The 13,980-nt window shown below is 48.4% G+C and overlaps 1 protein-coding gene across 1 annotated transcript; it reads right to left on the bottom strand.

Moving 5' to 3' along the window:
* Window positions 1-44: 44 nt before the first annotated feature.
* LOC111182177 (uncharacterized) lies at window positions 45-6,952 on the bottom strand. Its single transcript, XM_089895934.1, is given in 4 exon segments — window positions 45-826; window positions 5,049-5,204; window positions 5,458-5,730; window positions 5,732-6,952. Coding segments are annotated over 4 exon segments (597 nt in total). The 5' UTR covers window positions 5,786-6,952; the 3' UTR covers window positions 45-712.
* Between the last annotated feature and the right edge of the window lie 7,028 nt (window positions 6,953-13,980).

Genomic DNA, 13,980 nt, shown 5'->3' with positions numbered 1-13,980 from the left:
GATGGGGAGGAAGCTGTGGGCCTGCCTCTTTGGGGGTGGGGGGAGGGTCCCCTGCCCACTCACCAGTACTTCAGAGGAAATTTCTTCCTTGGAAATCCAGACTGAGGCCCTCAAAAGGTTGTCAGGAGAAATCTTTGGACAGGGATCTGTGAGGAGGGAAGGAGGGTAGGGGACTCAGATCCGTGGCCTTCCCTGCCTCCTCTGCTCCCCTGACTCCGGGCCTCTCGCTGGCTGCTGTGATTCTCCGGAGCCTGTTTCTTTAGAGGGAGAGCAGATGCAAGCACTACACTCACACCTCAGAATAACCAAGAGTCCATGGACAGGGTGTGCCTGGGGTACCCCTACACCCTGATATTCAAGGCCCAAGTTTGTCCCATAATGCTCACTGTGGTGAGCAGTGTCCCCCACCCTCACCTTCAAATACGATCATTTACTTGGGGAGGGGGAAAGGAGGGCAGGGGCACCTGGCAGAGCACCAGCCACTCTCTCTTCTGGCCCTCCAAAGGGGCCGCCATGCAGCTGGCGGAGGGCTCCTTGAGTCCCACTCTGCAGGGAGCCAGGCTCTCCACTGCTGGTTCCCAGGCTGGTGAGCTGGGTAGGCCATTTGTGGTTCCAATAGCCTGGAGAAAGGTGTCCTGAGGCCCCTCAGGGAACAGGGCCTGTGGGCCCTGGGAGCTGGCCGCTCCCCAAAGGGCAGGGACCCTGGGTCTTGTCATCGGAGCTTGATCTCAAAGCAGAGACAGTTGAGGCTCTGGCAATCAGGAAGCTGGCACGCACAGGCACAGTCACAGAGCGGGCAGCAGCGAGGGCAGCGAGGGGCCCAATCCTGAGGGAGAGAAGAACGGGGTGAGGGAGTTGGGCAGGAGGAAGGGGGACCAGAGCCTGAAGCTGTTTCCTTCTCAGGGGAGAAGGGAACAGAGTGGCCTGCAAAGTCCCATTTGCCCAGTGGATCAGAGGGTGGCATTCACCATTCTTGGGAACAAGTCAATTCTTTCTGCTGTTGAGAAATCAGCAAGGAGGCAATGTTCCTAACAACTGAGTTCAGGAGCTGGAAGAAATCATTCGGTGGTGGTGGGGGGGTCCTTTCTTTCTTCCCATCTTATGGGTGAGGAGATTGAGGACCAGAGGTCAGCTGGCCCCGGACCCACGCTTAGGTCACAATGTTCAGCTCAGAGATGGTTCTCTTATAACACGCAACTGCAAGTCGTTAGACTGGGAAAGCACACACACACTGTCTATGATGAAAACAACTTGTTGGTTTTGTGGATTTCTCCCTTGGCCTGAGACCAAGCTGGATCTCATTCATCCTCTATTTCTGAGCACCTACTCTGTGCCAGGCACAGACTATGTTCATGAATGATTTTTTAAATCTAGTTTTCCTTAAAAATGGTAATTTGCAGATTTAATTTTTTAATGTTTAAAAGGAGTTACATCTCTTTTATTTATCAGAACCTTGAGTAGAGGGCCTCTTTACAAAAGAGGAAACGGAGGTTCGGAGAGGGGAGTGATCGTGCAAAGGAATACAACGAAGGAGTGGGGCTGGGATGGGTCTGGGCCTGCCTGCTTCCAGTCCTGAGATGCCCCCTGACCAACTGCTTCCCAGGGGCATGAATAGCAGCTTCTTTCAGGGTCTGCTAAGGCAGGGACAGTTCATCTCCTGTCTCCACTGAGCTACCAGGGGACTCAAGCTCAGCAGGTGTCTGAGATACAGATGAATATTGAATGAATGGATCAATCAAAGCATATCATTTTTCCCTCTTTAGGCAAAGAAGGAAGAAGAGGGCTTCTCATCTCCCAGGGGAGACAGAAGGTCTGCCTCTTGGGGAATAGGAGCAGCAAGTCCTTAGGAAGGGAGAACCGGTCCACCCCAACCCACTCCTCTTCTGCCCTGGGACACGGATGATCTGTCACCGCTGCAGGCAGGGACTGGAGTCAGGCCAAGTGGCTGGAATAGGACCCACCCAGGATGTGTGACAAGGCTGGCTCCTTGAGGCCTGAGGCAGAGTTAGTGACAGTCACAGTTGCACAGCTCAATCAGACACCGGGCCAAGCCAGGAATAGGGGAATGACCTTTAGAAGAGCTGAGGTTTCGGGGTGATATCTGACTGGTGAGATCAGATATCACCAGGGGCTCCAGTGAGGGGAGGGCATCTACTCCTGCTAAAAGAATTGTCTCTCTAGAAAGAGGTAGAAGTATATCATGGTGGAGGGGAGAGAGCGAGGTGGCTTCCTTGTGTTTGATGGGGGTGTAGTTTGGGGTGTCTCTGGGGAGTCCCAGTCTGGGCTGAAGTCAACTCTGTGGGTTTTTGGAGGACTTGCACCGTCATTCTGTGCGCAGAATTGGGGGCTGAGAGAGGTCCCACTGCTCTCGCTTCAGAGAAGAGGGTATTAAAAGCATTTTTTGGCTCTGCCCCCTGGAAGGGTTTGGCTCTAGTTGTTAATAACTAGCTAATGGATATCTCGACTCTCACAGGCAGCCTTGTGGCTTCTGGAAGGAATCTGCTTTTTAAGTACATTAAACAAGGGCTCCACATGACTGTTAAGCCCCGTGTTTCTCTAGGCCTGTAGTTTTTCACTCTGATTTCTGTCACTTTGAGGTTGTGAAGGCCAGCCATCGTTACTGTTTGGAGCTCAGAGTGTGAATCTAGTTCAGGCCCAGGTGTGGCTAATTCATGATTTGCGCTTCAGTTTCCTCATCTCTGAAATATATTTTAAATATAACACCTACTTCACAGGGTCACTGTGGGGAATCAGTGGAAGGCACGAAGCACGGTGCCTGGTAGGGAGGGAGCTCTCAGCAAAAGGGAGCTCTTCTGTCACAGCGCTTTTCCCTTAGCAATAGCTCTTAACCCTGGTGGTATGTGTCAGTCGTGTAAGAACTTGTTAAAGATTCGCAAATTCCGATCCCATTCCAGATCTGCTGGGCATGGGGCCTGGATGCCTGGCTTCCCATTTAAGCCTCGTTCCAGCTTCTGATCACTCAAGGGGCTGAGAACCAACCACTGCCCTGGATTGCATCATTTCTCACCCTCGATTCAGAATGTGAGGCAATTTCTCACATTGCCTACTTATTTCTCTGTCCTTTGCGGGAATGTAAGCCCCGTGGTGGCCGTGTCTACCTTGTTTCCACTGCGCCCCCAAGGCTCAGCACAGTGACTCCATAAATCTTCCATAAGTGAATAAATAAATGAATGAATGAATTAGGTCCTCATGACATACCTGTGAAAGAAGTAACATAGGCAGGTTTCTCCCTGAGAGAAAGAGAAGCCTGGGTTTGTGTCTCCACCCAGGCTTTAGGCCTCTGTAAGCCTCAGTTTCTACAGCTGTGAAGAAGCCAAGAGCTTTGGAATATTTGTGGTGGCTATTGTTACTATAAGGAAACTGAAGAACACAGAGGCCTTACTGTGCTTTGTGGAAAGACAGCTCAAGGAAAGAATGACCATTCGTCATTCTAGAATCCTTCCTGGCTCTGGCAGAAGCCGGGTAGGATCAGGACCTGAGGTCTCCAGCTTGGACGCCCTGCAGCCCTGGAGGCGGCAGTGGGAGGAGCCAGTCCCTCCTGACAGCGCACCTCACTTTCAAGGAGGAAGAGAAGCCTCTGACTCTTCCCTCCCCGCGGACAGAAGGCGAAGGGAGTGGTGTCCCCAGGAGAGGGGGCCAGAAATCATTGTGCAATTGAGCATTTCTTATAGAATAGGAGGTTTGAGGACCCAGGGTCTTCTCCTTTTTCCCCTTTGTCCCCCTAGCCCCAGCCCTGGGCCCCATCTCCAGGCTATCCCTGGGAAACCAGACGCAGATTACCTGAAAGAGGAGAACTCCATGCCCTATAATTTATTTTGAAACTCAAAACATCTTGCAGGGATTTGCAACTGCAGTCTGCCCGAGTTATGAATTTGCTTGGTCTTTTCCCCTCACTCTTCCCTCCCTGGGGAAGGTCCCCACTTCAAGGGCAGGAGCTTTGCTGTCTACATCTCTGAGCCCAAAATCATCAGAGCCTAGGAAGGTGGTCAATTACACTTAACACGTGGCTTTAAAGCCACAAATGCGAAAATGGCCTGTCCTCTGTGAGCCAGGCTTCTCCCTGAGGGTTCTGTTTCAACACATGAAGGAGCAATTTGCTGTGCAAGACTCTACTGTGGAATGCTGGAAAAGTGACTAAATTTCCCTGAGCCAATTTATTCCCCTGCAAAAGGAGGATAAAAACATGGATAGGTAACCAAGGTGTGATGTCACGTTAAAAAGGGCAAGTGGCAGATGTGAGGAAATAGTCTGTGTGGTATATGTGGTATGACTACATTTTTACCAATAGTAAAATACAACACTGATAGTACTGTATGTGTATTAGTATATGAGGGACATACACCAAATGTAGCAACCTTGGTTAGAGAGCTAGTTTACAAAGTGACTTGTACTTTCTATGTATTTCTACATGCACACTTTGTAATTAAAAAAATACATATAGATAGGTTTTTTAAAATATCCAGCTCTCGGGGTTGTTAATAAAGTAGCACAGTATCTAGAACATCGTATTTACTCTGCAAACAGAAGAAGCTCTGTGAGGGGCTGTCTTTTCTTTTAACTACCATTTTCAGAAGTAGAAATGTGCCCTACATGTTACATACATTACCTTTCTCCAGATGCTGCCCTATTTTCCTTTCTCCAAGTAGCTTTCATTACCAGAAAATATCTGATATGTTGTTTTTGGCTGTCTCCACCTGACCCAGTACCTGGAACTGTGCCTGGCCTAGAATAGGTACTCAGTAATAAATTTTGTTGAACCAAAAAATGAATGCAGGGCTTTCCTGGTGGCGCAGTGGTTGAGAGTCCGCCTGCCGATGCAGGGGACGCGGGTTCGTGCCCCGGTCCAGAGGATCCCGCATGCCTTGGAGCGGCTGGGCCCGTGAGCCATGGCGGCTAAGCCTGCGCGTGCGGAGCCTGTGCTCCGCAGTAGTAGAAGCCACGACAGTGAGAGGCCCGCGTACCGAAAAAAAAAAAGAATGCACAGAGAGTACCAAGATCAGGACTCAGGGGCCAGAACGAGAACTCACAGATTCGGCGGGCTGGGGGCAGCAGGCATCCAGGTAGTGGGCTGGTCTGGGCAGAGGGAAGTCACAGGCTTCTGCGCAGGTCCAGCAACAGTCTTGGGGCCTGGAGGCGCCTTGCTTCCTGCAGGGGGAGCTGCAGTCTGCGCAGCAGCCCTGGGCCTAAGAGAAGGCGGGGCTCAAGCTCTGGGCCAGGCGGCGGGTAAGGAGGTACAGCCAAGACTCAGTTTTGGGGAGAGGGGCAGGAGAAGGTTCAGCTGAGGACGAGAAGAGGATCTCCTGGTCCCACGAAAGGGACAGATGCGGGGACTAAATGGCAAAGGTGTCTCAGGGTAAGGGCCTACAAATGAGGGGGAAAATTGACCAGGTTCCTCCTCCCCCAGGCCCACCGTTCAGCCCCCACCAGGCCCCTCACCAGCAGGCAGTGCCTAGTCAGCAGCACTAGGCCCAGCAGCAACAAATAGATGCCCACAGCGAGGACGACAATGGCAGGGATGGGAAGCAGCAGGGAGGGGCTGCTGGCAGGAGCCGGGGTTGGATTCCACGGGCTAGAGGAGGCCTGGACAGCACAGGAGGAAGGGGTGATGAGGAGACGCGGAGGGGCTGCAGGGACACAGAAATACCAGGAGGGACACGGGAGGTGGCTGGGAAAAGGGGAGGAACAGCCACCAGGTGGTGGGGAGAGAGTGAATAGGACTACACTGTCTTGTCCCCAAACCTGCCTTTTCTCTTGTCATCCCCATTTCAGCACCATCGAGGACCTGTTGGTCATTCTAGACTTTTCCAAGATTTATTGCTTTTCCTTTCAGAATGCCTCTCCAAACAGATCTATTGTCTCTGCTTCCACTGCACTACTTTACCATCCCTCAGCCCACAGTACTGGCCTCTAACTGTCTTGCAACCTGCAGTTGTGACCCTTTCCACACCAGCTGTCCTGCGTATCCCCACCTCCCTTGCGGTCCATCAATGGCTCCCACCGACTCAGTCCAAACTTCTTATCTCAGCGACAAAGGCCTCAATCTGGCCCTGCCTACCTCTCCCTCTCCCCCATTACACTCCAGCCATACTGAAGTCCTAGCAGTTCCCCAAATGCCCTGGCCTCTCTCTCACGCCCACGTCTCTGCCCATGCTGTTCCTTCTGCCTGGGATGCCTTTTCTTCTCTGTTGCTTGGCTAGCTCCTCATCTTGCCAGAGTGGGATGTGCCCTTCCATGGGAAGGCCGTCCCTGCAACTCTCTTTCTGTCTCACAGCTCTTGTCCTGAGCTGGAAGGGTCTATGTTGGGTAAAGAGCCCCCTCTCCAGTCCAGGCTCCAAGGCAGGCAAAGTCAGGATGAGTGGAGGGCGCTGAGGGGGCCGCTCCAGAGAGGGGTAGGACTCACGTCCATTGGGCAGGACAGCGCCAGTCAGTCCAGGAGCTGCAGAGGAGAGAAAGTCCTGGGCCTCAGACACTGAGAGGGGCCATTGGCCTGGGATGCCCATTCTCCTCCTCCCATTTCCCGTTTGGGGAAACTGAGGCCCAACGACGGTCCCTGGTCCGGACAGCGATGATGGGGACTCGGGGCAGCGCCTCCTTCGAAGGCCCCAGCCCGACCCTGGCCACATCCTACTGTTGTCCCCAAACCCCGGGCTCCCTCCATCGACCTATCCCCATCACCTTCGCCCTCGGGGCTGCGGGCAGTTCACGGATTCCGCTCCTTGTTTGCTCCAATCGGCCGCAGCTACTGCACCGCCCAGAAGCCTCCCGCTGCTTCTCCCTGTTGTCATGGGGATCAGAGCGCCGCTACTACGGTGGCCGCTCAGACCCAAAACTCCTTCTACGCGCCCCTCGTTTCCCTTTTCCAGTCTGTGGACGCCCGCTCTTCTTTCTAGTCGATGTCCGCTGGGCTTTCCGGCAGTTACCGAGTAGAAATGGCGAGAGTTCCCGCCGCTACCCGCCTGGGTCGGATCCTCATCGTGTGCTGGGTCCTGCGGCGCTGCAAAAGCAAGCCTGAACCCCCAGGCTACACCGCCAACTGGCTGTGTGACTTCGGCCAAATCACTGCGCCTCACTGAGTCCATTTTCCCCTCTGTAAAACGGGGAAACGCCTGCCTCCCAGGGATATTGTAAAACTCAGAGACACTTCTTAATTGTATAGAATTATCCTCAATAATTTTTCAACCTGACCCCCCACTCATTTTTATTGACAGTGCCCAAATTTAAGAGCCATCATCTGGTCTCTTCAACCTTCACATCATTATCAAAGTGATTTCTTCCCACCCACGTCAGATCTTGTGCCTTTTTTCTTTTTTAAAAAATAAATTTATTAATTTAATTTATTTATTTTTGGCTGCATTGGGTCTTCGTTGCTGCGCGCGGGTTTCCTCTGGTTGCAGTGAGCGGGGGCTACTCTTCGTTGCAGTGCGCGGGCTTCTCATTGCGTTGGCTTCTCTTGTTGCGGAGCATGGGCTCTAGGCACGCAGGCTTCAGTAGTTGTGGCACCCAGGCTCAGTAGTTGTGGCTCGCGGGCTCTAGAGCGCAGGCTCAGTAGTTGTGGTTCACGGGCTTAGTTGCTCCGCGGCATGTGGGTTCTTCCCGGACCAGGGCTCAAACCCGTGTCCCATGCATTGGCAAGCGGATTCTTTTTTTTTTTTTTTTTTTTGAATTTTATTTTATTTATTTTTTATACAGCAGGTTCTTATCAGTCATCAATTTTATACACATCAATGTATACATGTCAATCCCAATCGCCCGATTCAGCACACCACCATCCCCACCCCCACCCCCCGCCGTGGCTTTCCCCCCTTGGTGTCCATACGTTTGTTCTCTACATCTGTGTCTCAACTTCTGTCCTGCAAACCGGTTCATCTGTACCATTTTTCTAGGTTCCACATACATGCATTAATATACGATACTTGTTTTTCTGTTTCTGACTTACTTCACTCCGTATGACAGTCTCTAGATCCATCCACGTCTCAACAAATGACTCAATTTCATTCCTTTTTATGGCTGAGTAATATTCCATTGTATACATGTACCACATCTTCTTTATCCATTCGTCTGTTGATGGGCATTTAGGTTGCTTCCATGACCTGGCTATTGTAAATAGTGCTGCCATGAACATTGGGGTGCGTGTGTCTTTTTGAATTATGGTTTTCTCTGGGTATACGCCCAGTAGTGGGATTGCTGAGTCATGTGGTAATTCTATTTTTAGTTTTTTAAGGAACCTCCATACTGTTCTCCATAGTGGCTGTATCAATTTACATTCCCACCAAGAGTGCAAGAGGGTTCCCTTTTCTCCACACCCTCTCCAGCATTTGTTGTTCGTAGATTTTCTGATGATGCACATTCTAACTGGTGTGAGGTGATACCTCACTGTAGTTTTGATTTGCATTTCTCTAATACTTAGTGATGTTGAGCAGCTTTTCATGTGCTTCTTGGCCATCTGTGTGTCTTCTTTGGAGAAATGTCTATTCAGGTCTTCTGCCCATTTTTGGATTGGGTTGTTTCTTTCTTTACTATTGAGCTGCATGAGTTGTTTATATATTTTGGAGATTAATCCTTTGTCCGTTGATTCGTCTGCAAATATTTTCTCCCATTCTGAGGGTTGTCTTTTTGTCTTGTTTATGGCTTCCTTTGCTGTGCAAAAGCTTTTAAGTTTCATGAGATCCCATTTGTTTATTTTTGGTTTTATTTCCATTACTCTAGGAGGTGGATCAAAAAAGATCTTGCTGCGATTTATGTCAAAGAGTGTTCTTCCTATGTTTTCCTCTAAAAGTTTTATAGTGTCCGGTCTTATATTTAGGTCTCCAATCCATTTTGAGTTTATTTTTATGTATGGTGTTAGGGAGTGTTCTGATTTCCTTCTTTTACATGTAGCTGTCCAGCTTTCCCAGCACCACTTATTGAAGAGACTGTCTTTTCTCCATTGTATATCCTTGCCTCCTTTGTCATAGATTAGTTGACCATAGGTGTGTGGGTTTATCTCTGGGCTTTCTATCTTGTTCCATTGATCTATGTTTCTGTTTTTGTGCCAGTACCATATTGTCTTGATTACTGTAGGTTTGTAGTATACTCTGAAGTCAGGGAGTCTGATTCCTCCAGCTCCGTTTTTTTCCTTCAAGACTGCTTTGGCTATTCGGGGTCTTTTGTGTCTCCATACAAATTTTAAAATTTCTTGTTCTAGTTCTGTAAAAAGTGCCATTGGTAATTTGATAGGGATTGCATTGAATCTGTAGATTACTTTGGGTAGTATAGTCATTTTCACAATATTAATTCTTCCAATCCAAGAACATGGTATATCTCTCCATCTGGTGGTATCATTTTTAATTTCTTTCATCAGTGTCTTATAGTTTTCTGCATACAGGTCTTTTGTCTCCCTAGGTAGGTTTATTCCTAGGTATTTTATTCTTTTTGTTGCAATGGTAAATGGGAGTGTTTCCTTTATTTCTCTTTCTGATCTTTTGTTGTTAGTGTATAGGAATGCAAGAGATTTCTGTGCATTAATTTTGTATCCTGCAACTTTACCAAATTCATTGATTAGCTCTAGTAGTTTTCTGGTGGCATTTTTAGGATTCTCTATGTATAGTATCATGTCATCTGCAAAGAGTGACAGTTTTACTTCTTCTTTTCCAATTTGTATTCCTTTTATTTCTTTTTCTTCTCTGATTGCCGTGGCTAGGACTTCCAAAACTATATTGAATAATAGTGGTGAGAGTGGACATCCTTGTCTTGTTCCTGATCTTAGAGGAAATGCTTTTAGTTTTTCACCATTGAGAATGATGTTTGCTGTGGGTTTGTCGTATATGGCCTTTATTATGTTGAGGTAGGTTCCCTCTATGCCCACTTTCTGGAGAGTTTTTATCATAAATGGGTGTTGAATTCTGTCAAAAGCTTTTTCTGCATCTATTGAGATGATCATATGGTTTTTATTCTTCAGTTTGTTAATATGATGTATCACATTGATTGATTTGCGTATATTGAAGAATCCTTGCATCCCTGGGATAAATCCCACTTGATCATGGTGTATGATCCTTTTACTGTGTTGTTGGATTCTGTCTGCTAGTATTTTGTTGAGGATTTTTGCATCTATATTCATCAGTGATATTGGTCTGTAATTTTCTTTTTTTGTAGTATCTTTGTCTGGTTTTGGTATCGGGGTGATGGTGGCCTCACATAGAATGAGTTTGGGAATGTTGCCTCCTCTGCAATTATTTTTTTCTTTTTCTTGCGGTACGCGGGCCTCTCACTGACTGTCGCGGCCTCTCCCGTTGCGGAGCATAGGCTCCGGACGCGCAGGCTCAGCGGCCATGGCTCACGGGCCCAGCCGCTCCGCGGCATGTGGGGTCCTCCCGGACCGGGGCACGAACCCGTGTCCCCTGCATCGGCAGGCGGACTCTCAATCACTGTGCCACCAGGGAAGCCCCTTCCTCTGCAATTTTTTGGAAGAGTTTGAGAAGGATGGGCAGGCGGATTCTTAACTACTGCGCCACCAGGGAAGCCCAGATCTTGTGCCCTTTCAATTTTTCACCCCCACGCCAAAGGGCTCGCCATTGACTCCAGGATAAAGCCCAAATGCTTTAGTTGACTGTCCACACCATCCACCCTGGGCCTATCTTCGGTTTATTCATTCACAAGGTATCCCACAGCGTGTCAAGCACTGCTCTAGGCTCTGGGACTCTAGCAGAGACTAAGGCAGACAAATTTCCTGCCCTCGTGTTGCTTATATTCCACTGGGGGAAGAGGATCAGATAATATGTATACAGATAAGATCGTTTTGTGCCCCATCAGCTCATTCAAGTTTCCACCGTAGGATCTGTTCAAGGTTCCTGAACCAGTGCATAGGGTTTCACAACTGCTGTTCCCTCTGCGTAGAACACCCTTCCCCTATCTCTCCCCACTGCCTCCACCCCAACTAACACCTTCCTCATCCTTTGAGCCACTGCTCAGTTTTGCTCAGTCACATGCCTGCCTTAGGCAGAGGTGACTGCTTTGGTCACCATATACATACAGCTGTTCTAGCACTTCTCACAAGGTCGTTAAATTCTCCATTTCACTGCCTGGCTCCTCAATTAGACCACAAGTGCCTGCGTCTAAATCATCTCCATATCCCAAGCCCTAGCAATTAGCCTGGCCTCGAGGGGGCCTCCACTAAGTACTTACTGATTCTGTGAATGAATAGAATCCAACCAATGAAGTAATGTTATCTAGATCCCCTGGTTCCCTTGGCTCTTAAGGCACTCCTACCTCCCACTTTCATTCCTGACCTGTTTGGTTCTCCACACCCACGCTTGTACACAAGATCACGCACACGCACACTCAGGTAAGCACACCTCCCCCACAGAGGCCTCAGACTTCATCCATGATTTCTGCATTCTGGCATGTTCCCCTGAAAGCAGCGCTGTACACCTGCTTCTGTCCACATTCTCCACCCCAATGTACCTCGCCACAGCTGCTGCCCCAGGGATTTTCTGCACCATGAGGCAGCCACAGAAATTGCCAAGGTCTGTGTTCCTGTTCCCAAATCTCTCCTCTCCCCTTCAGCCACACTGAGAGGGTCCCAGGCACCTTCTCTGCCACCCCAGCCCTCTCAGAGAGGGATTCAAGCCCAGAAAACAGGAGTCTAGCTGTCCCCAGTGACACCTCTGTTGAGTCGAAGTCTGGGTCAGGCTGCGTGCTTAGGGCTGTCCTGTTGTCTGCCCCTATCTTCGCAGAATCCTGAGACCCAAGATGAAACCAGTTCCCACCTCAGCCCCAGGAAAGGCTTCAAGTGACACGTGGCTCCTCCCTCTCTTCAGCTCCTGCCAACGGAGAGACATTAGCCTTGGCAAGACCTCTGGACACGTCCAGGGCCTGCAGTGGCCAGACTCACCACGGGTGGTATTCTGTTCCTGCCACGGGTGCATACATTATGCAGGAGGGTGGACAGGGCACCAGGTCTGCTCACTGCAAGGCAAGCCAGTAGGAGGGGTGATGTATGCGCCCCACTTTGCCAGGGCCCCACTCCTACCCACATCACACCAATTGTTGGAGGCAGGGAGAAACTGACTTCACAATAGCTGAATAGCCATAAGATCTCCCTTTTTCTAAAGTTCAAAGCCGGCGATGTTAGATATTCTCACCTGTAGTTTTACACTGCCCCTGGGAAAGAGAGTAAAAGATGATGTCCTAATCGTCATGGGGTGGGTGGGAGGCCTGAGACGCAGAGAAAACCAAGAAGATGAAAGACACCTCTGCAGACCTGGGCTTGGATATGGGAAGGCAACCTGGCAGTTCTGATTTTGATCTGATACTTCCAACCCCCTCCTATGGACATCAGATAATATTGCCTCCTAGAGACAATGAGGGGTTCACCAGCCTCCTTATTATGAAAATGAAAGGCCTAGGCTTAGATAATTACTTCTTATCCCCGGGGGAATAAGAAGCTGAGCTGAGTTGAGCATCAGTAGAAGCCTCTTCACAGACTTTATCTTTTTTTAAAAAACATCTTTATTGGAGTATAATTGCTCTACAATGTTGTGTTAGTTTTTGCTTTATAACAAAGTGAATCAGCTATACATATACATATATCCCCATATCTCCTCCCACTTGCGTCTCCCTCTCACCCTCCCTATCCCACCCCTCTAGTTGGTCACAAAGCACCGAGCTGATCTCCCTGTGCCATGCAGCTGCTTCCCACTAGCTATCTGTTTTACATTTGGTAGTGTATATGTGTCCATGCCACTCTCTCACTTCGTCCCAGCTTCTCCTTCCCCCTCCCTGTGTCCTCAAGTCCATTCTCTACATCTGCATCTTTATTCCTGTCCTGCCCCTAGGTTCTTCAGAACATTTTTTTTTTTTTTAGATTCCATATATATGTGTTAGCATACGGTATTTGTTTTTCTCTTTCTGACTTATGTCACTCTGTATGACAGACTCTAGGTCCATCCACCTCACTACAAATAACTCAATTTCGTTTCCTTTTATGGCTGAGTAATAGTCTGTTGTATATATGTGCCACATCTTCTTTATCCATTCATCTGTCGATGGACACTTAGGTTGCTTCCTTGTCCTGGCTATTGTAAATAGTGTTACAATGAGCATTGTGGTACATGACTCTTTTTGAATTATGGTTTTCTCAGGGTACATGCCCAGTAGTGGGATTGCTGGGTCGTATGGTAGCTCTACTTTTAGTTTTTTAAGGAACCTCCATACTGTTCTCCATAGTGGCTGTATCAATTTACATTCCCACCAACAGGGCAAGAGGGTTCCCTTTTCTCCACACCCTCTCCAGCATTTATGGCTTGTAGATTTTTTGATGATGGCCATTCTGACCAGTGTGAGGTGATAGCTCATTGTAGTTTTGATTTGCATTTCTCTAATGATTAGTGATGTTGAGCATCCTTTCATGTGTTTGTTGGCAATCTGTATATCTTCTCTGGAGCAATGTCTATTTAGGTCTTCTGCCCATTTTTGGATTGGGCTGTTTGTTTTTTTGATATTGAGCTGCATGAGCTGCTTGTATATTTTGGAGATTAATCCTTTGTCAGTTGCTTCGTTTGCAAATATTTTCTCCCATTCTGAGGGTTGTCTTTTCATCTTGTTTATGGTTTCCTTTGCTGTGCAAAAGCTTTTAAGTTTCATTAGGCCCCATTTGTTTATTTTTGCTTTTATTTCCATTTCTCTAGGAGGTGGGTCAAAAAAGGGCCTTGCTGTGATTTATGTCATAGAGTGTTCTGCCTATGTTTTCCTCTAAGGGTTTTATAGTGTCTGGCCTTACATTTAGGTCTTTAATCCATTTTGAGTTTATTTTGTGTATGGTGTTAGGGAGTGTTCTAGTTTCCTTCTTTTACATGTAGCTGTCCAGTTTTCCCAGCACCACTTATTGAAAAGGCTGTCTTTTCTCTATTGTATATTCTTGCCTCCTTATCAAAGATAAGGTGACCATAGGTGCATGGCTTTATCTCTGGGCTTTCTATCTTG

This window comes from Delphinapterus leucas, chromosome 15, assembly GCF_059928025.1.
Source record: "Delphinapterus leucas isolate spDelLeu-1000000601 "Yukka" chromosome 15, BTC_Dleu_Yukka2, whole genome shotgun sequence".
Taxonomy (NCBI): Eukaryota; Metazoa; Chordata; class Mammalia; order Artiodactyla; family Monodontidae; genus Delphinapterus; species Delphinapterus leucas.
This window is presented reverse-complemented; position numbering and strand designations above follow the sequence as displayed.